This window comes from Mirounga leonina, unplaced genomic scaffold, assembly GCF_011800145.1.
Source record: "Mirounga leonina isolate KUSES-001 unplaced genomic scaffold, KU_Mleo_1.0 Mir_94, whole genome shotgun sequence".
Classification (NCBI taxonomy): domain Eukaryota; kingdom Metazoa; phylum Chordata; class Mammalia; order Carnivora; family Phocidae; genus Mirounga; species Mirounga leonina.
This window is the reverse complement of record NW_023270855.1, coordinates 17,268,622-17,293,487: the sequence shown is the minus strand read 5'-3', so window position 1 is coordinate 17,293,487 and position 24,866 is coordinate 17,268,622. Positions and strand designations below refer to the sequence as shown.

At 40.2% G+C, this 24,866-nt stretch overlaps 1 protein-coding gene across 1 annotated transcript in view; it reads left to right on the top strand.

Annotated features, from left to right (window-relative positions):
- The window catches only part of CHL1 (cell adhesion molecule L1 like), a 211,344-nt gene that overhangs the window by 157,624 nt on the left and 28,854 nt on the right, over positions 1-24,866 (top strand). Inside the window, exons 11-18 of the mRNA XM_034996571.1 lie at positions 2,729-2,860; positions 8,549-8,689; positions 9,222-9,333; positions 11,088-11,254; positions 14,022-14,187; positions 16,925-17,049; positions 22,482-22,583; positions 22,801-22,998. Coding sequence (XP_034852462.1) covers positions 2,729-2,860; positions 8,549-8,689; positions 9,222-9,333; positions 11,088-11,254; positions 14,022-14,187; positions 16,925-17,049; positions 22,482-22,583; positions 22,801-22,998 — 1,143 coding nt within the window. The remainder of the gene's footprint in view (positions 1-2,728; positions 2,861-8,548; positions 8,690-9,221; positions 9,334-11,087; positions 11,255-14,021; positions 14,188-16,924; positions 17,050-22,481; positions 22,584-22,800; positions 22,999-24,866) is intronic.

Sequence of the window (24,866 nt, the reverse complement as noted above, 5' to 3'; positions counted from 1 at the left end):
AAAGTTTCAACGTAAGTAGTTTTCATCAGTTACCATGTATCTTAGGATAATAGGTAAAAGCATGAGATTCAGTGATGATGTTGTCTCTCAGAATTTTCCATTTTAGCCTTTTTTTTTCCTCCCCCTTTTTCTTGAGCTTTTTTTCATCCTTTCCACTAGATCTTACCCTTCAGGAATAGAGTTACATGTTCTAAGCTTTGGAAAACATCTGTTTGTTCTCTGTTCCTGCATGTCCTTAGCCTAACTTCACTCACCAAAAATAACCTGACCCATGGCCAGTGTCCTCAGGCTCACTATGCGTTCTTTTGTGAACAAAGTAGCACCTAGCTAAATATGTTCAACCAAGACATGAAATTATGAGACTGAGAAGTCAGTGATTCCCTCCTATCTAAGGGTCCTTCTTTCCTCCCAATGCCTTTCTCACTGGGGTCTTTAGGGATCAGTCATTTCAATTTAACTCATAATTACTCCGTATGTGTCAGTTCTCATTGTGCTAAGCAGAGGAGACACAAGAAAGACTAAGATTCCACCCTGGCTCTTTATTTATTTGAGAAGCATAAAAACAAATGTCCAAGCATTTATAAAAAAAAAAAAAAAAAAAGCTTATCCAAAAGGGGGATGATACCTAGTGAATATACGAAATCTTGCTATCAACCTCCAGTGGATAGATGTTGGAGGAGCTTGGATTTGGAAGCACAAGGGAAAGTTGGTAAAGCCATATAGCCTTGGTTTCTATCAGTGGTCCAAATTAATAAAATAGTAATTAACTAGGAATAACATCACATTTACATTGGAGTCTCAATGCTGCTCAGTTTATAGGTCTGCAGATCCATGGAGTGGCAAGAACACAGAATGGGGCTTCTTTTCTTGGTGACACTGAGCAAGTTAGAGAGCATCTCCAAGGCTCAGCCCTTGGTCTGCGAGGAGAGTTGGAGAGGGTGATAACATCAGCTTAATGCAGACACCTAGAGGTTAATGAAATTTGTAGGATGAGAACAGAAATAAAATCCTGATTTTATTATGCATGTATATTTAAAGAAATGTTATCATTACATGATCTCCTTTATTTTATTATTTGGCAGATTATTATTATTATTTTATCATTGCCAGATAACATTAATTTCAGGTGTACAACACAATGGTTCGATATTTGTATATATTATAAAATGATCACCAGATTAAGTCTAGTTAACATTCATGGCTACATAATGACAACAATTTTTTTTTTCTTGTGATGAGAACTTTTAAGATCTACTCTTAGCAACTTTCAAATATGCAATACAGTATGATTGACTACAGTCAACATGCTGTACATTACATCCCTATGATTTATGTTTCTACATTCAGTTTTTGCTCTGAAAGCAATAGTCTTAGTTTGCTGTTGTAAACATGGAAATTTTCATGTTCATGGAACTTTTTTCTCTAACTCAAATGTTTTATTTTATTGTGGTTGTGTGAAAAGACAAAAGGAACAATAACATCAAAAATGTGCATAGGCACGCACATACACACCCATCTCAGAGGGTCATAAGCAGTTTATAATTTGGGACGATTGCATTTTAACCTAAATGACTAAATATTTACAGATTATGAATACACATTTTGAATTTAAGATTTAGTAACTAAGCCCACACCCTATGGAATAATTACTAGGGCATGTCTCGTGCTCGGACTTGAATTTGCCAGGGTTATTTGTATATTTTTGTTTTTCTTGGTGAATTTATAGGCATTTTCTTTTCACATAATCCCTTTGTTTCCCCTTTACTTAAAAAAAAGCAGTTTCAGTGACATTTTTTTCATTTTACACATATATGTACCTTTAAAAGAGTTTTCTTTTTGACAAAAATGGAAATCCAAAAATGTCTTGGGGGAAATAACCAAGCTACACTTGATGGGAATTACTCCCTGCAGGTATTGTGCAATTTTCTCTGGAATCAAATTATCCAAACCATCCACACTTTAATCTAAATCTTTTATTCACTCCTGACATAGTAATATACTTAAGGTGACAAGGTATGGCAGTAATATTTGCACTAAAGACAAATGTCTCATTCTGTCCTGAAACACCACTTAGAATTACACTATTGGAGCATTAGGGCATGAGAAGATGCAAGTAATTTAAATACATCTTTTCCTCCATTGTTTTGAGGACAGTAAGCTAAGTGTTGGTTTTAGGCTTCCTTCTGCCTGCCTTACAAAAAATAATCTCTAGAAAAATAATGTTTCCCAAATTTTTAAGATAGATAAGTAGATATAGATATGGATATAGATGCTACAGTCATTAAGAAATATTTAAAATAAATGCTGAACATTTTAGTTTCATTAAAAAATTCTCAAAATACGTTTATCGAGTATCAGCCTTTTTAGATGCCTTGCTGCAGCTTGAAAATAAGCTGTAGCCAGCGCTAAATAAACTTAACCATCTGCTTATCCCTCCATTTTCCGTTAATGAGATAGGTACTTGTGTTGCTGAATAAAGTGATTGTCTATATGTTGATTTTATTATACATGCTAAGAGTCCAAATTAGATCACACACGCACACATACACACACCCTATAACAAAAACGGTGCCCATCTTGCCTTCCAGAGCAAGGATCAAAAAGAGCTAGTGTGAAACACTTTATTGTGCCTGCCATCTGCTGGTGCATTAGAGAAATGCAGGCCTTAACGTTTTTGGACCTTCTGACGTGGATAAACTCACTCATGATCTCTTCACTTTACTTCCAGAGCCTCCTCGCTGGGCAAAGAAACCTCAGAGTGGTGTGTACAGCACTGGGAGCAGCGGTATCTTGTTATGTGAGGCAGAAGGAGAGCCTGAACCTACAATCAAGTGGAGAGTGAATGGCTCCCCAATTGACAGTGAGTGAAAACCCCACTTGTGATGCAGTGCCGAAGGCAATGGTGTGCGGGGAAGGTTGATAATCCGACACCCTGCTTATGTGTAAAATGCAGCTGGGAAGTGGCTGGACCATCAGGACAGATCCAGCCAGGAAATCCAAAAATTGCATCTTTCTAAGCAGTTTGATTTATGCTTAGATTTATGGAAAAGCCATAAATAATATTTGTATTCGTTGAGTCATTACATTAATTGTATATAAAAATATGGTTACAAAAATAAAACAAAGGGCGCCTGGGTGGCTCAGTCGGTTAAGCGTCTGCCTTTGGCTCAGGTCATGTTCCCAGGGTCCTGGGATGGAGCCCCACATCAGCTTCTTGCTCAGCAGGGGGCCTGCTTCTCCCTCTCCCTCTGCCTGCCCCTCCCCCCTGCTTGTGCGCGCTCTCTCTCTCTCTCTCTCTCACTCTGGCAAATAAATAAATAAAATCTTTAAACAAAAATAAAAAAAACAAGTGAATGAGAAAGAGAATCCAAGGAGGAAAGCCCAGCGCTCTCCTTCTCCCTGAGAAGAAATAGGTGCAGGGACCTAGTGGTTGAGAGCATGGGTTGGAAGTCAGGACTTACCATAGACCCAGGCAACAGCAACCCTGCCCTGGGTTCTGCTCTTTACAAGCACCTGCTCTGGCCATCCTTTGGTCATGCCTGCCTCCTCTATTATTTGAGAAATTCACAGGGCCAGTGAGAACTACAGAGCTTGGACACAGGCACCCTACCCGTGGCTCCCTACATGTTCTCGATGGAGCTCCAGTAGTACCCAAGACCAGAAAAATCCCTGTCCAGTCAACTCTGAGCCCTCCCACAAGGCCTGGACATGGGAGGATGGGGATGCACAAAGGCTGAAGGCTGATTCTCCCTACTCTACCATTTCCAGCATAGAACTCTGAGAACTCCAGAAATCTTCAGTTTGAACCTAGAGGTCTGGTCAGTTTGAGTGTCTTTGTGAAAGTAGGATAGAACAAATTTTGTCAACTGATTAGCTTAATTTCAAGTGTTTACATTATTATCTGTTGCTTTTATAAGTTCCTTTTGTTCTGGACCCACTCATGTCAAGGGTAGACATCCTGGTGGTCCACAGACCTGAGGTCCCATCTAGGCTGTGCACCTTCCCAGGTGTATGATCTTGAGCTGTTTACTGAATCTCCCAAAGCTTTAGTTTTAGGTTTTTTTTTTTTTTAAGATTTTATTTATTTATTTGACAGAGAGAGACACAGCGAGAGAGGGATCACAAGCAGGGGGAGTGGGAGAGGGAGAAGCAGGCTCCTGGCTGAGCAGGGAGCCCGATGTGGGGCTCGATCCCAGGGTCCTGGGATCATGACCTGAGCCAAAGGCAGATGCTTAACAACTGAGCCACCCAGGTGCCCCGAAGCTTTAGTTTTTTAACAGCACAACATAGCTAATGGTAGTTGGTTGTGATTGAATGAGGTAAATGTGGTCAACCACCTAGGATAGTGGCTTTTTTGTAGAACATTTTGGTAGTTTATAAATTCTGGGATCAGAATGCCTCTGTTTGCATCTAGGCTCTACCATTTACTAGTTGTATGATTGGGCCTATTACTGACTCTCTTAAAACCTGCTTCCTCATCAGTAAAATGGGTGTGAAAATTGCACCAACTCTTGGGTTGTTGTGTGGATTAAAGAAAACACCATGCAGAGAATGCTCGGGACAGGGACACTCCTAAACTTTTGTTTACTATTATTGTTGTCACATAGCAAGCACTCAGGAAACCTTAGCCCTCATTATTAATATCCTCAAATTTGAGATTTTTTTTTCATCTCTCTAGAGAGCAGACTAAGAAATGAATCCAAGGGAAATGAAAACAATTGTTGTTTATAAAGAATGTTAAGGATGCTAAAATAAGGAATGCAGATTCTCTGGAACATAAAATTATAAAATTTATATCTGAATGGCACTTGACTGTTTATGGATAGATATTCACATATTGCTTTGAATCCCCAAGTGAACATTTTTAATGGAGGTACGATTATTCATATTTAACCAATTGATTCCTTCATTCAATAATATTTATTGAACGCATTCTTTGTGCCAGGCGCCGACTGGCATTATTGCCTGGGAGGTAGCCGTGAATAAAATGAACCTAGTGGGGAGAGTCAATCAGTAGACGAATAAGCACGTAAATGTGTGCTGTAGTGTGGTGAATAAAAAATAGCTGAGTAAGGGCTGGGTGTAAGAGAAGTTCAGGACTTCAAGTTGCTATTTTATTTTAAGATAATACTAGTAAGTATTTTACCTTTTGAGGTAATTCACCTTTAAGTAGAAAGCCTGAAGGAGGTGAGGGAGGCAGCCATGTAAATACATGGGGAGGAGCTTTCAGGGTAGAGAGGTCAGGGAGTGCAAAGACCCTGAGGTATGTTTGAAGTGTTGATGTCAAGCAAGGAGTCCGGGGTGGTTGAAGCTGAGTGAGTGGGAAGGGCTGGGACACGAGATCAGTCAGCTGGTGGTACCGGAGCCTCATCATGTGTATAAAGGTGAAAGCCCGACTGGAGACTTGGGATTTTATTGTAAATCAGATGGGCAGCACTCAGAGGTTCTTGAGCAGGAGAATGACGTGATCTGATCTATTAACAAAGGATTGTTCTGACCTCTGAATGGAGAAGCAGCCGTCTGAGTGCTCCAGCTGGAAGCAGCCTGAAAGACCCTAGAGCCGAGGGCTAGGTTGGTTGTAGTAATGGTTATGTTCTGGATGTATTCTCATAGTAGAGCCAATAGGTTTGTTCCTGATGAGGAGGTCAGGGCTGAAATTAACTTACACGAGACAGCATAGCTGAATAATGGCTGGTGTAGAGCCAAAGCCACATCCTTGTAGCCTAAGCTCGGTATTCCTTCCACAGCTCTCCTTGCTCCCCCGCAAATGGGCTGTAGCCATTTATAGGTTGGGGTGCTTGATCATGGTGGGCTGACTAAATCTCTCTGAGCTTACAGTTCTAGCAATTCTATATCCTTTATATGTGGTATTTCCAAATTAAATGAAACTGGTTACTAGTATTGGTAACAGGCCTAACCTTTTTCAAATGCTTTGCCTCCAGTATCTGTGAGCTTCCTAACAAGCCCTGCAGAAGAGAATTTTTTTTTTTTTTAATTTTTTATTCTCCAGTTTGCACATGTGGCAACTGAGGTTCAGGGAGGTCACGTTACTTAATTGAAGACACAACCCCAGTCTATTTAGAGCCAGACACGGAACCCAGAAATGATGAAGTCTCAGAGCTGAAGTTTCTCCCACTATATTTATTGCATTATCACCCACTGAGCTGACCAAAGACATCTTATGACAGAACTAGTGTGTTTTGGTGGATATTGATAGAGAACTGGCTTTCTTGAATCCCAGGAGCTCCTGTTAACCTTGGCCCATATGCAGCAACACTCTGCAGTTTCCATACCTCTCCCGAAAGGCAGCCTCGAGCCATGCTTAGCTCTTTGTCATCTCGAATCTGTGGCTACAGTTTCATGTTTTCTTTTTGTAATGCTGTGTTTGAGTCAGGGTTTACCATGGGCAGATGAAACAAGGAGTCTAAAGATAACGATGGGGAGAGCTCTGAAAGTTTTAGAGCTGGGTGTCGGGTGTGGGAATGCAGAATCAGATCAGAGGTTCCAGTCCTTTAAAGCCTTAAAGAACTTTAAAGAACAACTCATCCTGAGCATTCTCAAGAGATGAACTGCCCTGCAGGATTGTACCGCTTTTCTACTCTTGCTATATAAATGATCACTAGCTTAGTGGCTTAAGACAGTATACATGTATTATTTTACAATTCTGTAGGTTAGAAGTCCAGTAAGCCTCCCTGGGCTGCAATGAAGGTGTCAGCCATAGTGTGTTCCCTTCTGGAGGGACTAGGAGAGAACCCCTTTCCTTGTCTTTTCCAGTTCCTGGAGAGAGCCCACATTCCTTGGCACAAGACTCTCCATCTCCAGTCAGCATCATTGCATATCTGACCATGTTTTCATAGCCTCATCACCCTTTCCACTGGCCACGGCCAGGGAAGCTTCTCTGATTTTAAGGAACCTTGTAATTATGTTGGGCCCACTTAGATAATCCAGGATAATCCTTCCATCTCAAGGCCCTTAACCTTAATCACCTCTGCAAGTCCCTTTTGCCATGGAAGGTATAATATGTTCTAGTGGTAGAGATTAGAATGTGGGTATCTGTTGGGGGCTATTACTCTGCCTACCACAGAGACCTTCTAGGAATAAAATGCCATCCAACATAAATGGTTTTCCATCATTTCAGGAAATATTTACTGACTGCCTCCACTCTGCACTGGGGACACTGTGTACAACACACAGACAAGATCCTACCTATGTGGAGCTCACAGTCAAGTGTAAAATTATATTCATTTTTTTTTAAAGATTTTATCTATTTATTTGACAGAGAGAGAGACAGTGAGAGGGAAAACAAGCAGGGGGAGCGGGAGAGGAAGAAACAGGCTTCCCGCTAAGCAGGGAGCCCGATGCGGGGCTCGATCCCAGGACCCTGGGATCATGACCTGAGCCGAAGGCAGACAGTTAATGACTGAGCCACCCAGGTGCCCCAAATTATGTTCATTTTTGACTCTCAAATGTATAAGGATACTCTTCTATTTTAATAAGCAATATTCTATGTTTTCTATAAACCAAAACTTAGTATAGTCACTATTTTGTATAATAGAGACACAATAAGTCCTAGCAGGGAGGGGCAGAGGGAGAAGGAGAGAGAATCTTAAGCAGGCTCCACACTCAGCACAGAGCCTGACTTGGAGTTTGATCTCATGACCCTGAGATCATGACCCTAGCCAAAATCGAGAGTCAGACGCTCAACTGACTGAGCCACCCAGGCGCCCCTTGTAATGTCATTTAAACTAAAAATTTTAACATCTGTGCCCCTCATTCGACATTCGTAGCTAGTATGTTTCCTCTTTAATGAAACAACACATGTGGTACTTCCAACAGAGTTCTTTGGCCCTTAATAAATGTACCGGAAATATTAGATTTTCTCATTTCCCAAAGACATTTCCAGAATTATACCTGGATCAGGAGGAAGGTTGGATTTATTGCCAAAAAGTAGAAACTTTAGCCCCTGATCTCAAGAAGTTGTTTACTCTTACTGTGAAAACAAAATATATGAGCTGTGTATCCAACGTGGTTAAATAGGAAAGCAAGACAATTGAAATGAATGGTATAGATCAGAAAATGGCACAGGGAAGAAAAATCAAATGGAGGAACAGAAGTGTCAAATGGCGAACAAAGGAGCCAGTGTTGGTGGACTGGTTGGATCACTCCATGCTGATCATGTGATTTGTTTTGGCAGTATTGGAACCTAAATTTATAAGAATAAGTGAGGTTTAGTTATAGTGGGATTTGAATGCTGAACAGAAAATCTGAAATTTTATTTATGGGTATGAATAGGGAGAGGCAATGAGCTAGAGATCAACAAATATTTTAGAAATCAGTAGTAATCTGAAGGAAGATTGAAATTGGAGAAGGGTCTGGAAAGAAAAGCCCATGGTTGATGCAAAGAAATTCTACAAATTGGCTTCAGTGAACTATTATTCACCCTAAACTGGTCTTAAAATATAAATACTGTGTGACACATTTAATAAATGGCGTGTAAATATTTTATGTCCTATTTTTTATCAAACTGACATTCTTTAATCTCTTGCAGAAAATCCATTTGCTGGTGATGTTGTCTCCCCCGGGGAAATCAGTTTTACCAACCTGCAACCGAATCACACTGCTGTGTACCAGTGTGAAGCCTCAAATGTCCATGGCACCATCCTTGCCAATGCCAATATCGATGTTGTAGGTAAGCAGACTGTTTACCTGCTGTTTTCTAAGGGAAGATGTTCAAGGTCGTGCACACAAGTCAATTGAATTCCAGACACATAAAACATGGGGGGGGAGAATATCATCAAAGTACCTTTCATCTAACATTTGGGTATTAGCCTTCAAACTAAAATTATACTTTCTTTTTTTTTTTTAGAGAGACAGTGTGTGTGCACAGGAGTGGGGGTGAAGGGGCAAGAGAGAAAGAGAGAATCTTAAGCAGGCTCCACACTCAGCACAGAGCCTGATGCGGGGTTCGATCACACGACCCCGAGATCATGACCTGAGCCAAAATCAATAGTCACTTAACCGACTGAGCCACCCAGGCGCCCCTAAAATTACACTTTCAAAAATGTATTGAATTTGGATATTTTTCTAATTCAGGAACATATATTGCAATATTCGGCTGTCTCCCCGTTCTGTTAATATGACTAGGATATAGAAAAATCTAATGTGTGCACATTATTTCTTACATGAACATTGACAACTGTATTTATGTCATTTTCAAACAGATGTCCGTCCACTGATACAAACTGAAGATGAAGAGAATTATGCTACGGTGGTTGGTTACAGTGCTTTCTTACACTGCGAGTTCTTTGCTTCACCTGAAGCAACAGTGTCCTGGTAAGCTGGTACAAAGTTTTCTTAAGAGAATGTCAGTGGTAGATTTCACCTTGTGTCTTCATCCATCATTTGACGGGCTGTTGTTACAATGTAGCCAATGCCTCTGAGAAATAAGGTAGCAAACTTAATTACCTACCTCTCCCGGAACTGTTGACTAGATGTGCAGGATTTTTCTCTCATGGGGAGATTAGGGAGAGCCATTTCTGCTTACAAAGGAAAGCAAAGAATTAAAGTGATTACTAAGACAATTTTACAGATAGATTTGGTTTTTCATTATGGGTATATCAAAAGTCATATATTACAGCTGACCCTTGGACATTGTGGAGGTTGGGGCTGATCCCCCATGCAATTGAAAATCTATGTATAACTTTTGTCTCCCTCAAAACTTAACTGCTAATAGCCTACAGTTGACCAGAAGCCTCACCCATAACATAAATAGTTGATTAACACACATTTAGGATGTTATATGTATCACATGCTTTATTTTTGTAATAATAGCTATCTTTTTCTTAAATGTTTTTCCTATTTCTAGGCTACACAGTTTGTGAGTTCTTTTAAGTTGTTGCATATTTCCAAAAATTTCTCCAATATATTTATTGAAAACAATTCATATACAAGTGAACCCGGGCAGTTCACACCCATGTTGTTCAGACTTAACTGTACTTTTTTTTGTTGTTTTGGGTCTTTGCTAAATAATTATCTAAGCATGCATTTGATTCCAAATACATGCTTAAAACTTTTCCAACATGTATTTTGAATTTAATTTCAATATATCTATTGGTGTAATAAGTCCAGACACCTTGTGTGGATCTGCCACATTTGTTACTTCACCAGAAAAGCTTGGATGAACTGTTCTTAAATAAGTCTGCCATGCCTCTGCAGGGCTGAGATTAGAGTGAGGAGGGGGAGGCAGGGTCAGGCAAGGGCAGGGTCAGATCCTGTCTTTATTTAAAAATTGGATATTTTGCTCATTGTGGATTTTTGGGTGTTTTTTATTTTCAAAAATAACTCCATTAAAATATTATTTATCTTGAGTCCTGAGATTTTTTGGCAATCCTTACATTTTACCCCTGAGGCAAGTGCCTCACTGGCCTTGCCCTAGTCCCGAGCTCTAGAAAGTACCATGTGAATGGCAGCCAGAGTTTACCCTTTGAATTTTTTTTTTTGTTCCAGCAGAGCCTCTTATTGTGAAATGTACTGGGTAAATCAAGCTTTGGCAGCAAATGCTCAGAAAATGGATGAATGTAGGAGAAAATGACTCTGGGTTGATAAGGGCAAATGTAATCCATGTCCACGGGACAGGAACTACTTCCTGGCCTATAATATTTCTGAATGACCAATGTTCCCCCAGGACGGCAGGAGGTTCAGAAGGTTCATTATCTCTTTCAATTACTAGCTTTCCCATTTAGTACCCTGAAGCGATCATTAACTAAAGAGTTCACCATCAATACACCAGAAAATATTTATTAAGCTGTGAGGACAGATGCAAAAATGGTCCTTATAGCTACGAGAAATGCAGCAGAAGCATAGAGCATGGGCCCGGATTTCCTCTAATCACAGTCTATCTGGGCAGATCAGATATACACCTCGGCTAGGACCCGTTCTCGGAAAAACGTAAACCCCAATGGAACATTTCATAAGGTCTGCAGAGCTCCTGAAGAAAGGGTAAGCTTGAATGACATCAGGAGCCAGTTTCAGGAAGTGTCTACAGTTCTGTCACGTCTAAAATTGATTTATGTTTTCTGTGTTCATAGGCAGAAGGTGGAAGAGGCGAAACCTCTTGAAGGTAGACGGTACCATGTCCATGAAAATGGCACATTGCAGATCAACAAAACCACAGAAGATGATGCTGGCTCATACTCTTGTTGGGTAGAAAATGCTAAAGGAAAAACCGCAGTCACGGCCAACTTGGATATTAGAAGTATTTTTATTTTGGTTTTACTTTGCATGAATTCTCACATGCGTTTAGTTTGTCTTCATTTTTCAAAATGAAACAATATGATTTATTGAGTGCCTGTTAAAGTTCTTAGACTGTATTTCTAAGCTCCCAGATTGTGTTTTATCGAAAAGACTGTCACAGAAATTATAGGATGTGCTGATGATGTGTTCATGGCTTTTTACAATTTTAAGAGGGACTTAGGTATTTGGGGGATGACTGGCAATAATTTAAAATGCTCTATTTTGGGATATTTCTGTGACTGTGTTTTATTTCAGTAACCAACTCAACATAAGGTCATCAGCAATCAACTCTTGGAGCTAAAAATTTCACAAACCCATAAAAGTTCAGCTTCATAAAGACTGGGGCATGACAGGACGGAAGATTTTTTTGTCCTCTTTTTGCATCATAAACCGCTTTGCATTTTTTTCTCTCTTCGGAACAAAGTCCTGGGTTTCACTAGTATTTTGGTTTTAAAATTGCTCCGAAAGTCCTTTTCAGGAAAACATAATAGAGAAATCCTACAGTGATTGTAGGGAGAATCTATATTGCTTGTGACATGTCATTATCGTAGCCTACACTGCTGCTACTTAGATGACAGGTGTATCTGTTGAATCATCGTTTTCATGGAGATCCTGATATTTCTGTCTCTCTTCACACACATACCCTCCCTTCCTTGTTTTTCTTCTGTCTTATATTCTTTTACAGTATTTGGGGTTTTTTGTACCCTAAGTCCAACATGCCAACCCCATGTACTGTATTTTTTTTTTTAATTGTATTTTATTATGTTATGTGGACTGTATTTTTAAGCACATAGATATTCTCTTCACATGTCTGCTTAACTCACGTCTGCCTGGGTGTTTATGTGTCATGGACAATTTTCAAAATGCCCTTCTGAAGTCTGTGAAGATGATTCTTTTTATTCTTTATACAACCGACCTATATCAAAGTTTGCAACTCAGTCAGATTCAAAGTCAAAGAGAGGGAAGCCCGGAATCCGAATGAACCTTCACCTTCCTATTGCCCTACACCGCGCTTGGCCCAGAGTGGACCTCAGAACTGTAATTGACAAAGGGATGGACAGGGTCATGAACTTTTCATCTGCTCTAAACACCCACTTTATATGTAGGGCATATATAGGAATCTTATGAGTGAAGGATAAAAACACAATTTTTGCATATAAAAAAAATTTCTGGAGTGGAATTGGGTAAGAGGCTATATCGCATAGTGTTTGAAAGCAAGAGCTTTGGTCTCTGCCAAACTTAGGTTCAGATTCCAGCTCAGCCCCTTACCAGTTGGGAAACTTTGGTGTTACTTAATTTCATTTTAGCCTTATGTTCTCTGTAAGGTGAAAATATTAATATTTGTAGAATTATTATAATTATAAACTGTTATGTGACCATGAACTTCTTAGCAGAGGTCCTGGTCAATAGGATAAGGGCTTTATTAAATGGTATCTATTATTAGTAAGCGGATTTCTGGCTTTAAGTTTAGAAATAGGAGTAGATGCTTAATAATTCACTCACAATTAATTCAATTAAATAATCTCTTCAAGTTTCATGCTTAGGATACCGAACGATCTTTTTTTTTTTATCACTTTCAAATTTTTAAAATTTTTTTAAGATTTTGTTTATTTATTTGACAGAGAGAGACGTAGCGAGAGAGGGAACACAAGGAGGGGGAGAGGGAGAAGCAGACTCCCCGCTGAGCAGGGAGTCGGACACAGGGCTCGATCCCAGGACCCTGGCTGGGATCATGACCTGAGCCGAAGGCAGACGCTCAATGACTGAGCCACCCAGACGCCCCTATCACTTTCAATTTTTAATCAGTTCATGTAGTAACATGTAGATAGTGAATATTAAAACGTATTGTGGAATTGGAGGTCAGCTCATGAGATTTGGCCTCTGAGAGGGTCACCAAGTGGTACAGGGGGGTAAAGTACATCTACCCTTAATATGGCCTCTAAGAGTAAGGATCCTATATTTTGAAACAACCATAATGAGCAGACATTTTAAAGACAGCCAAATGTAATTCTTTTTAATTCATTTGATTTGAAATTGAATTTAATTTATTTGATATGTTTGAATTTGAAGCTAAATTTTTGAGCTTCATATTATGGGTACCACTAATTTACTTTTAAAATATCACTCATTATACCTCATTCAACAAGAATTTCAGCAAATATGTGTTAAGTGCTTGCTGTATACAGGGTCCCTTCTGGGCTGTGCAGATACTTCATGTAACAAAACAGACACAGCCTCTTCTTCACCAGGCTTAAGTTCTAATTTCCCACCTTCATGTTGATAGATCACCTTGCATGGGCTTTACCATTTAACCCCCAGTTTCTGAATTATTAATAAACACATTAATAGAAAATCAATTCATTTCCTTTTTTTCCCCCCTTACGGGGGTGTGATCACATGACCAGAAGCACTAGAAAGGGAAATTATATTTTTTCAACCTCTAAAGACATTTGTTGGCTCCCACTCTGCCTACTCCTTTTGCCCAAGAGGTAGTAAGGGGAACTTCTAAGATAGTAATTAGTACTTCCACCCTAATTTCTCAGAGGTCCAGGCCTGATAGAAAGAAAATAGTAATGAAACATGATGTCAGGAAATTACAGTGTGACAAACACTGCATGAAGATAAGACTGTTCCGTCGACAATTGGGGTTGATTAAATTGCAGGCACCTGATTGCAAAATAAGCTGGGATGTAAGCGTCTCACTAGTCTCTTTGTTTGCTTAAAAACAGATGCTACAAAACTTCAAGTTGCTCCTAAGAATCCTCGCGTCCCCAGACTGCAAGTGCTTGAATTACATTGTGAGAGCACGTGTGACCCACATTTGAGGCAGAGTTTGAAGTTGTCCTGGAGTAAGAATGGAGAAGCCTTTGAAATTAATGCCACAGAGGATGGCAGGTAGGGAAGGGGTTACGCTTTGTCGTCGTCCTGGCTTGGGATCAACACTGAGCACTTGAAAAAAAATAGTTGTAAACGTGTTCACATGGAAGTAAAATACGAAAAGTGATTAATACATTTCAGTCTTCTCGGCAGGATTTAAAAGGTAATGCAGTGCAGGGTTTCACTTTTCTCTCCCATGGTTAGCTGCTGCTTTTTGCTGCTGACTTTTTATAGAATGTGTGCCCTTCTGTTAGCGCATGAAACAGAGCCCACTCCAGGTGTGTGAGGCGTATCTGCTCACATGGCCCCAGAGGGGACCCTGCCTGTCACCCATTTCTATCCCAAACTCTGATGAGTCTATCTCATGCATGGGCAGAACCTGAGTCATACCTCCAGTCCTTCTAGTTAGAAAGTATGGACAAATACACTGTTAAGCCTCCTAATCTCCGTATGGAGAATACAGAAAAAAACATAGAAGAGAGAATGTGGAAGGAAGTGTGAAAAGATACTGACTAACATTAGACAGTATTAAGTGTATCAGAGAAAGAGAAAAGAATATTTACTGAATGCCTATGCTATCTTTTGAAAGCATACAGAGGTTAGCTCTCCTGTCTTTTGGATTGTGACTAAGTAGGGGTTAGAAATAGACCAAATCTCACCTGCAGTTTTATGTTGTTATTCGTCATTCTGAAAAAATAAATCTGAAGGTAGAACATGCATTCCTTTGGTGACACTGTGGCAGGGTGGTAATTAAGAGCATGGACTTGAGTCCAGTGGCCTGGATTTAAATCTCACTTTGGTCACTTCTTATGTCTATGACTTTAGACCAGCTGCATAACTTCTCTATGCCTTAATTTTACACTCTAAGATACCTTCATGGGGTTATTGATGAGTTAACATACTTAGCACTTAGAAAACACAAAGTACTCAGTCCAGTTTAGCTCTCATGATTTGTACTGATGTCTGCAGACATTTAATGGCTTCTCTCATTTCTCGTACCTGCTTGGCCCCTATTGTGTATGTGTGCAAACATGTGCTTGCACCACCTCCGTGCAGGGGCTTTGGTCTCGGCTGGGTACTTAATTGATTCCATCTCATCCCTCCTGTATACATAAGAGTTTGTGGAAAGGAGTGGATGTATTAACAACTAGTTGTCACTGAGACAAGAGGAGATTAATTATGGACCTAAAAGACTACACATTGCAACGGAGATCTTCACCCTTAGGTTAGGTCTTGAGTCGATCTATCAACTGCTGGGATCTCTCCATATTCTCCCTCTTTTGTCACTACTGCCTAGCTGCCTGGGGTCTTGAGTATGACCTCTGGGCTATAGCTAAAAAGGGAATCAGAGACTGGTGCCTAGCTGGTGATGGGACCTGCATATTTAGGCCCTGATCCCAGAAACTCCAAACATCCTCTGTGTGGCCCTGTTGAATAGTTTCTGTAGGCTCCTGGGGCTGACACTCAAATGAACCTCTGACCATCTCAGTGAACTAAGCAAGTGACACAGATGTTCTGCGAGTTTTCCCTAGGGTAGGGGTGAAGAACAGTAATCTTAACTAGAATCTCTTAGAAGAGATCTCTGAATTGGGGAAGGCTGGGAGTAACACTTGCTGCTGGGGTTGACTGGGGCCCAGAGCGGGCATGGAATTCTAGCAGGGAGCTGAGATCACAGGTATCTGCTAAATTTCTAGGGAACAATTAGTAAGCTCCTGTCTTTCACATTCTGCTGGGACAACTTCTTATTGGTAGATAGTCAGGGGGCTAGAGGCTTTTACCTAGGAAGAGGTTAAGTGAGTTTTACATCAGAAATGTCAATCATATAAGTCCCTTTCCGCAAGGACATTATTTATTTCAACTATATAGCAAACTGTTGTAAATATATGCTTACTAATGGTTCCCTAGAAATTTAGCAGATACCTGTGATCTCAGCTCCCTGCTAGAATTCCATGCCCGCTCTGGGACCCAGTCAACCCCAGCAGCAAGTGTTACTCCCAGCCTTCCCCAATCCACTTAATTTTTCTAAAAGTGCTTAAATAGTTAAGTTGACAGTACATAGGTATAGGGTAAAAGGTATAATTTATAGTAAAGAAATTTTCATGTCCTAAACTGGATTGCAAATTGGCAAAATAGAACAAATGATAAAAAGCTAGTGGCCAATGATTTGCAAAAAAGCGGTACTAGTCTGCCCTCTACTGTTCAAATAAATCACAGTGCAATTGTTACCGGATTTATCAGATGGTCATTCTACATGTGAAATAGAGGGGTGGAGAAAAAGGACTCTTGTCAAAAACACAGATTACCAGACTCCAGGTCAGTCTGGCTCTGTAGATGTGGGGCGTGATTCAGGAATGTGCCTTTGTAAGAAGCACCCCAGTTGATCCTATGTAGGTGATTCCCTTAACAAACCTTAAGAATTATACAAATGTATCTTAACTATTCTAACATAGTACAGTCATTAGAAACACCAGGCAACACAGTTCTGTCACTGACCCATGCATCACAGATGGCTGGACTTGGTAATTAAAACAAAACAAAACCAACTGATAGCTTTCATGGCTGTGTAGACAGTTGTTCAAGTGACATATCATCTCCAGTTTCAACTGTAGCACCAATAAAATTTGCATCACGTGAAGCTGTGTTTTGTTTTGTTTTTTTGACTCTTGAATTTTTTATTCTATGGGGAATATATATTTTTGCATATATGTTTCTGTTGTTTTCATCCTCATTGTGTACTCAATTTTTTTACTGGTAGGATAATTATCGATGGAGCTAATTTGACAATATCTAATGTCACCTTAGAGGATCAAGGTATTTACTCCTGTTCAGCTCAAACTGCTCTGGATAGCGTTACTGATGTAACTCAAGTAACTGTCCTCGGTAAGTGCACTAACGAGAAATCACTGTTCATTTCTTCCCCATCACTGATTAAATTCCATTGTTCTTAGGCTGTTAAATCAACAGTTATTTGAGCTCCTGCACATATACTGTTCGTTCGAATTTTTCATTTAAATAGTCATTCCACTTTCAAATGCTTTCTCCTCTTCTGGCTTTAAAGAAATTAATTAATGCTTAATTTCTTTTCACTGCATGGGTAATGTTGCCAATAGCCGTGGGAGGTAGGTGATGTTATCAGCAGAAAGAAAACTGAAGCATGCTTGAGTTGTCAGGGCGCTTGAGCTGCCCTTTCCTAGCATGCAGAGAAATAGAGCTGAGGAATGGAGATGCGTTAGGCTGGGGGGATCAGGCTGGACCTCCCGTGGTGGTGGTGGCTCAGTGGTCACGCTCTAGACCAGAGACTCGGACTGAGTTCTCAGTGTTCCTGGAAGGGAGCGGAGGAACTTCAAGAGTTCTGCAAAGGAATGCCGTTGATTTTTTTTTTTTTTATGATAATGCTAATTAGGAAATGCTTTGCATAATTCACTAGTGTAATCAACACAATTAGCCCTGCAATCACCCAAACCTCTTAGACCAGCCTGGAGCATCTCTTAGACCACCATTAGCTCTGAAAGCATCTCCTAGACCATCTCTCCTTCAGGTCCCTTGCCAGATTCACTCTCCACAACCTCTCTGATATGGAAACCTGAGCGATGCGGACAACACCAACAAACCACTCACCCTCAAACTTCCATTTGGTTCCGCCAGTGAGGAGCCCTGGAAATAGAGGAGGGAGGGTGGGTGGGTGTGTTTATTCTCCAGATTCCCTCCCTGCAGGCTGTGTCCAAAGTCATTGATTTCTCCCAGGGAGGATCTCTTCACAAAATCCTGATAAGATTCTGTTAACTGCTCCCTCCACCCCCACCCCAGGTATTCTGCCAATGATCTTTTGAAAGAGTTAAACAACAACAACAACAACTCTTGGTACTATCCAAATTGTGTGAACTATTTAATTTCTGCTGGGACCCCGGTTGATAGAGACATTTTTTTTTATAGTTTTCTCTTATAATTTTGTTCCGCGGGCCCCATTTAGTCTTTCTTTAGTTTTCTGATATTCTTTGAAAGTGTTTGATTTTGCCTAAACTCCTTTATTAGATGTGTAGATTAATCATTATTATTAACAGGTATTTGTATCTTTAGCTCTCTGGTTGCTGGGATCCACAGGTAGGTTGCTAACGGAAGTACAGGCTGAGAGGAAATAATTCAGTTTCTTTGGAGGTTGGATGTGAAAAATGAGTAAAGAGGATGGAGCTCTTCAAGTGAAGCAAATGGTCATCAGACTGGGTTCTATACACAGACACACACACACACACACACACACGGAGTGCCCAGGTAGTAGAATGGGCTTGGCTGGATAGAATTGTACCTTTAGGTGAGATGTTTGGCCATAGGAATTCAGCTACTTAGGGGACTACAAACAGAAAGTTTCCACCCTGTAGGAATTATTTCACTAGTAAGTCATCAGATAAAATAGTGGACCTTCAGGTAACACTGGAGTTTATTCCAGGCCACCACAAGTGTAGGGGTAGGTCTCAGGATCCATAGACTTTGTCCCTCAATATTTTGAGCTGTGGAGCCAGCAAAGGGATTGGGCTCCCTACTGCTTGGTTCATGCTGTCAAATTGCCTTGTAAAATTTAATATTTCAGTCTTGTGATTAGGCTACCATCTTCCAGAACCATTAAATTTTGATAATTTTAAATAAATAGTTGCTATGATTATTTACACTATTAACTACATAAGAAGTTTTTTTTTTTACCAATTTTTTAAGAATAAAAGTAAATTAATTAAAAAAATATTCTATGACACATTTCATTTTCTTAACCACTTCTTGGAGTTTGCCTTCTAATTTTTTAGACCAATTCCTGGTCTTAGGAAGCGCATCTCACTAATGGACAGTAACAACTAAATCCCTGTGTAGTTTCTATAAAAACCCCTTTACCTGAGAAAACAATTTTTGCAAACATATGCTTGACCCATTTCAATTAGAAGTAACTGTCCTTTAAGAGTATCAGTCTTTTAAGTATCAATGCAGCCCATCAGCTTAGTTCCATATTCTGGGAAAAAGCACATTTCATTTTTTTAAAGATTTTATTTATTTGAGAGAGAGAATGAGAGAGAGAGAGCACATGAGAGGGGGGAGGGTCAGAGGGAGAAGCAGACCCCCTGCTGAGCAAGGAGCCCGATGCGGGACTCAATCCTGGGACTCCAGGATCATGACCTGAGCCAAAGGCAGTCGCTTAACCAACTGAGCCACCCAGGCGACCTGGGAAAAAGCACATTTAATGTCAGATGCTACAGGCTGTATTGGTTCCTTCAGGTAACTTTAAAAATGCGTGAGCTCTTCAGTGCTGAAGACAAACATAAATTCTGAGTTCACAGATCTGAGAACTGTTGAGGAAATAATTTCTTTTTTATTTTTTAAAAGATTTTATTTATTTATTTGAGAGAGAGAGAATGAGAGACAGAGAGCCTGAGAGGGAGGAGGGTCAGAGGGAGAAGCAGACCCCCTGCTGAGCAGGGAGCCCGATGCGGGACTCGATCCCAGGACTCCAGGATCATGACCTGAGCCGAAAGCAGTGGCTTAACCAACTGAGCCACCCAGGCACCCCAAGGAAATAATTTCTTATTTAAGGCCCTAAGGTTTATGCGCAGCCAGTGACCACATTTTAAAACAATGTATTTTTTCCCAATGTAAATTTCCAGCAGTCGGCAAGTACTCAGCATGGGTGATAGATGTTGCTTCCCACTTGGAGAATAAAGAGCCCATGGGAAGCCCCTGTGAGATATTACTTAATTATCTCCTCTGAGAAAAGATAAATGTCCCTGAATACAAGAGAGCATTGAAACCAAATTTTGGAAGTAAAGACCATTAGGGATAAGTTTTCTTTGTTTGTTTGTTTTGTTTTACAGTTGCTTTTATTTTAATAAAAATTTCCATGGACACTGTTAACACTCTTAAAGTCATCACCTACTTAGAATGCAAAATATATAAAGAACTTTTAAAACTCAACACCCCAAAACTGAATAATCCAGTTAAAAAATGGGCAGAAGACATAAATATACATTTTTCCAAAGAAGACATACAGATGGCCAATAGACACATGAAAGGATGCTCAACATCATTCATCATCAGGGAAATGCAAATCAAAACTACAATGAGATATCACCTCACACCTGTCAGAATGGCTAAAACCGACAACACAAGACACAACAGATGTTGGCAAGGATATGGAGAAAGGGGAACTCTCTTGCTCTGTTAGTGGGAATACAAACTGGTACAGCCACTGTGGAAAACAGTATGGGGATTCCTCAAAAAACTAAAAATAGAGCTATCCTACAATCCAGCAATCACACTAGTAGGTATTTACCCAAAGAATACAAAAATACTAAATTAAAAGGATATACACACCCCAAGTGTCCATCAACTGATCAATGGGTAAAAAGGAAGTAGTGTGTGTGTGTGTGTATATACATATACATACATATAATTACTCAGCCATAAAAAGGAATGAAATCTTGCCATTTGCAGCAACATGGGTGGGCTAGAGAGTATTATGTTAAGCAAAATAAGTCAGAGAAAGACATACTATACCTTTTCATTCATATGTGGAATTTAAGAAACAAAACAAATGAGCAAAGGGGGAAAAAAAGAGAGCGAGGCAAACCAAGAAACAGACTTTTAACTATAGAGGACAAACTGATGGTTACCAGAAGGGAGGTGGGTGGGTGGAATGGGTCAAATAGGTGAAGGGGATTAAGGAGGGCATTGGTTGTGATGTATAAGAGTATTGAGTCACTATTTTGTACACCTGAAACTAATATTACATTGTATGTTAGCTAAGTGCAATTTAAATAATAAAAACTTAAAAAAAGTCATCACCTACTCAGTTTTCTAGTTTCTGAGACAATATTTATCAGTGCCAAATTTTTCTCGTCCAATATAAACTGCCTTCCTACTCTTTCAAAACTCTAGGCCAAGAGAGTATAAAAGTTGCTATAATGTACTGAGAATTCATTGTTAGAAATTACAATAAAAGTCCAGAGCATGCAGAAAAGAAAGCCTGAGTTCATGTTCTTTATCTTATTTTCCTATAGTCACAGGACCTAATTTTATTGCTCTAATATGGTAATTACATGCATGATTGAAGTGATAATATACTTTTCACTTATTCATTTAGTCACAAAACATTTATATGCAAAGCACTGTTGGTGATGCAAATATTAATAAAATGCAGTCCCTACTCTTGAAGATCTGTCATATACAGGAAATGAATCAGGCATATAAATAAGCATATGAGCTGAAAGACACTGATCCACTTGAGGTAGATCATGTTTCTCAAAATTGTGCATAATTATAACCCAGGGCAGTTGTTTAGAAATGCAGATTCCTGGGCCCAGCTCCTTTAGTATGCCAGAGAGATATAGGGTCCAGAAATAAATCTTCATTTGTTTTTATTTTTATTTATTTATTTTTTATTTTTTTTAAGATTTTATTTATTTGTTTGATAGAGAGAGACACAGCGAGAGAGGGAACACTGCAGGGGAGTGGAAGAGGGAGAAGCAGGCTCCCAAAGAGTAGGGAGCCCAATGCGGGGCTTGATCCCAGGACCCTGGGATCATGACCTGAGCCGAAGGCAGACACTTAACGACTGAGCCACCCAGTCGCCCCAATCTTCATTTATTTTTAAAGATTGATTTATTTATTTTTGAGAAAGAGAGAGAGAGAGCAGGGCGAGGGGCAGAAGGAGAGGGAAAGAGAAACTTAAGTGGACTCCCTGCTGAGCACCGGCCAGAGCTCAATCTCATGACCCTGAGATCACGACCTGAGCTGAAACCAAGAGTCGGTTGTCCAACCAAATGCACCACCTAGGTTCCCCAAATCTTCATTGCTAATAACTACTCCTAAAAGAACTTTGATACCCATGGTCAAGGATGCCCTTTGAGAACTGGAATCAGAGTAGAGGGTGAGAATATTACAGAAGGGAGTAGATGTGCAGGAAGCTGCATTTGAAATAGAGCCAGAAGGGTTGGGGCGCCTGGGTGGCTCAGCTGGTTGGGTGTCTGCCTTTGGCTTGGGTCATGATCCTTGGGTCCTGGGATCGAGCCCTGTGTTGGTCTCCCTGCTTCGTGTGGAGCTGGTTTCTCTCTCTCTCTCTCTGCCTCTCCCCTAGCTTGTGCTCTCTCTCTCTCTAATAAATAAATAAAATCTTAAAAAAAAAAAAAAGAGCCAGAAGCTCTGCTGAGAAGTGGATGATTGGGCCTGGAGACCAGGGCCCAGAGAGAAAGGGGGGTAGCAATGTGCCTTGGTGAGGAAATGGGGTAGACAAAGGCATGGTCTGCATTCTCCTTACTTTTATTTTTATTATTAATTAGATGTTCCAGATCCACCAGAAAACCTACAATTGTCTGAAAGACAGAACAGGAGTGTTCGGCTGACATGGGAAGCTGGAGATGACCACAATAGCCATATTAGCGGTACGGAGGACTTGGGATAACTATGCTCCTTAAACTCCTGAGTCAAAATTAATATTCAAGCCATTTCTTTTTTTTTACCACAGTTGCTAGATTATCCTTCTTAAAACATCCTTTAAAACTTTTATACTGTGTGTAAATGTTAGTGTAACTTAAAAATACTAAATCCTTTCTAATGTTTTTGATTTTTTTTCCCTATGCTTCTACTTTCTACTGCCAGAGTATATTGTTGAATTTGAAGGAAATAAAGAAGAACCTGGTCGATGGGAGGAATTGGCTAGAGTCCAGGGCAAAGAAACGATAGTCACACTATCTTTGGCTCCATACGTCAGATACCAGTTCAGGGTCATAGCCGTGAATGAAGTAGGGAGAAGCCAACCCAGCCAGCCGTCAGACCATCATGAAACACCTCCAGCAGGTATGTGGCTTCTCATATTTTCTGAGAAAATATTTTAGTTTTCTCCATATTTCAACATCTTTAGAAAAAGACTGATAGTGTGGTATAAGGTTGTATTTTTTTATTTTTTAAAGATTTTATATATTTATCTGAGAGAGAGAGCGGGAGAGAGATCATGAGCAGGGGGGAGGCGTAGAGGGAGAAGCAAACTCCCCACTGAGCAGGGATCCCGACGCAGGACTGCATCCCAGGATCCTGGGATCATGAACCGAGCCAAAGGCAGACGCTTAACTGACTGAGGCGCCCAGGCGCTGAAGGTGTAGGGTTTTAGATTTCTCCTCCTAGAGAGCTTGAAAAGTTCTGTGAACTGACAGCACACAAATATTCAAAGTACATCAGATTCATAAGCAGTATATATGTTTGATAGAGAGCAGGAGATTACAGGGAGGTATATGGGCAAACATTACTCTTGAGTTATTTGTGATAGATAAGTATCATGTTAAAATCAGATATCAAGTATGTTATAAACTGAGGTTCAGTATATAGAAAGTCAGCTTTCTCCCTTTTTCTTTTTATTCAACTTTCTTTTTTTATGATTTTTTTTTTATTTTATTATGTTATGTTAGTCATCATTAGTTTTTGATGTGGTGATCCACGATCCATTGTTTTCGTATAACACCCAGTGCTCCATGCAGTACGTGCCCTCCTTAATACCCATCACCGGGCTAACCAATCCCCCTCTCCCCTCCCCTCTAAAACCCTGTTTGTTTCTCAGAGTCCATAGTCTCTCATGGTTCATCTCTCCCTCCGATTTCCACCCCCTTCATTTTTCCCTTCCTTCTCCTGATGTCCTCCATGCTATTCTTATGTTCCACAAATAAGTGAAACCATAGGATAATTGACTTTCTCTGCTTGATTTATTTCACTTAGCATAATCTCCTCCAGTCCCATCCATGTTGATGTAAAAGTTGGGTATTCGTCCTTTCTGATGGCGGAGTAATATTCCATTGTATATATGGACCACATCTTCTTTATCCATTCATCTGTTGAAGGGCATCTCGGCTCTTTCCACAGTTTGGCTATTGCGGACATTGCTGCTATGAACATTGGGGTGCATATGGCCCTTCTTTTCACTACATCTGTGTCTTTGGGGTAAATACCCAGTAGTGCAATTGCTGGGTCATAGGGTAGCTCTATTTTTAAATTTTTGAGGAACCTCCACACTGTTTTCCAAAGTGGCTGTACCAACTTGCTATTCCCACCAACAGTGTAAGAGGGTTCCCCTTTCTCCACAACCTCTCCAACATTTGTTGTGTCTTTCCTTGTCCATTTTTCCCATTCTAACTGGTGTAAGGTGGTATCTCAGTGTGGTTTTGATTTGAATTTCCCTGATGGCTAATGATGTTGAACATTTTTTCATGTGTTTGTTAGCCATTTGTATGTCTTCTTCAGAGAAGTGTCTTTTCATATCTTCTGACTACTTTTTGACTTGATTATTTTTTGGGGGGGTATTGAGTTTGAGAAGTTCTTTATAGATCTTGGATACCAGCCCTTTATCTGTAGTGTCATTTGCAAATATCTTCTCCCATTCTGTGGGTTGCCTCTTTGTTTTGTTGACTGTTTCCTTTGCTGTGCCGAAGCTTTTTATCATTTTTTTTTATTCTTATGTTAATCCCCATACATTACATCATGAGTTTTAGATGAAGTGTTCCATGATTCATTGTTTGTGCATAACACCCAGTGCTCCATGCAGAATGTGCCCTCCTCAATACCCACCACCAGGCTAACCCATCCTCCCAACCCCCTCCCCTCTAGAACCCTGTTTGTTTTTCAGAGTCCATCGTCTCTCATGGTTTGTCTACCCCTCTGATTTCCCCCGCTTCATTCTT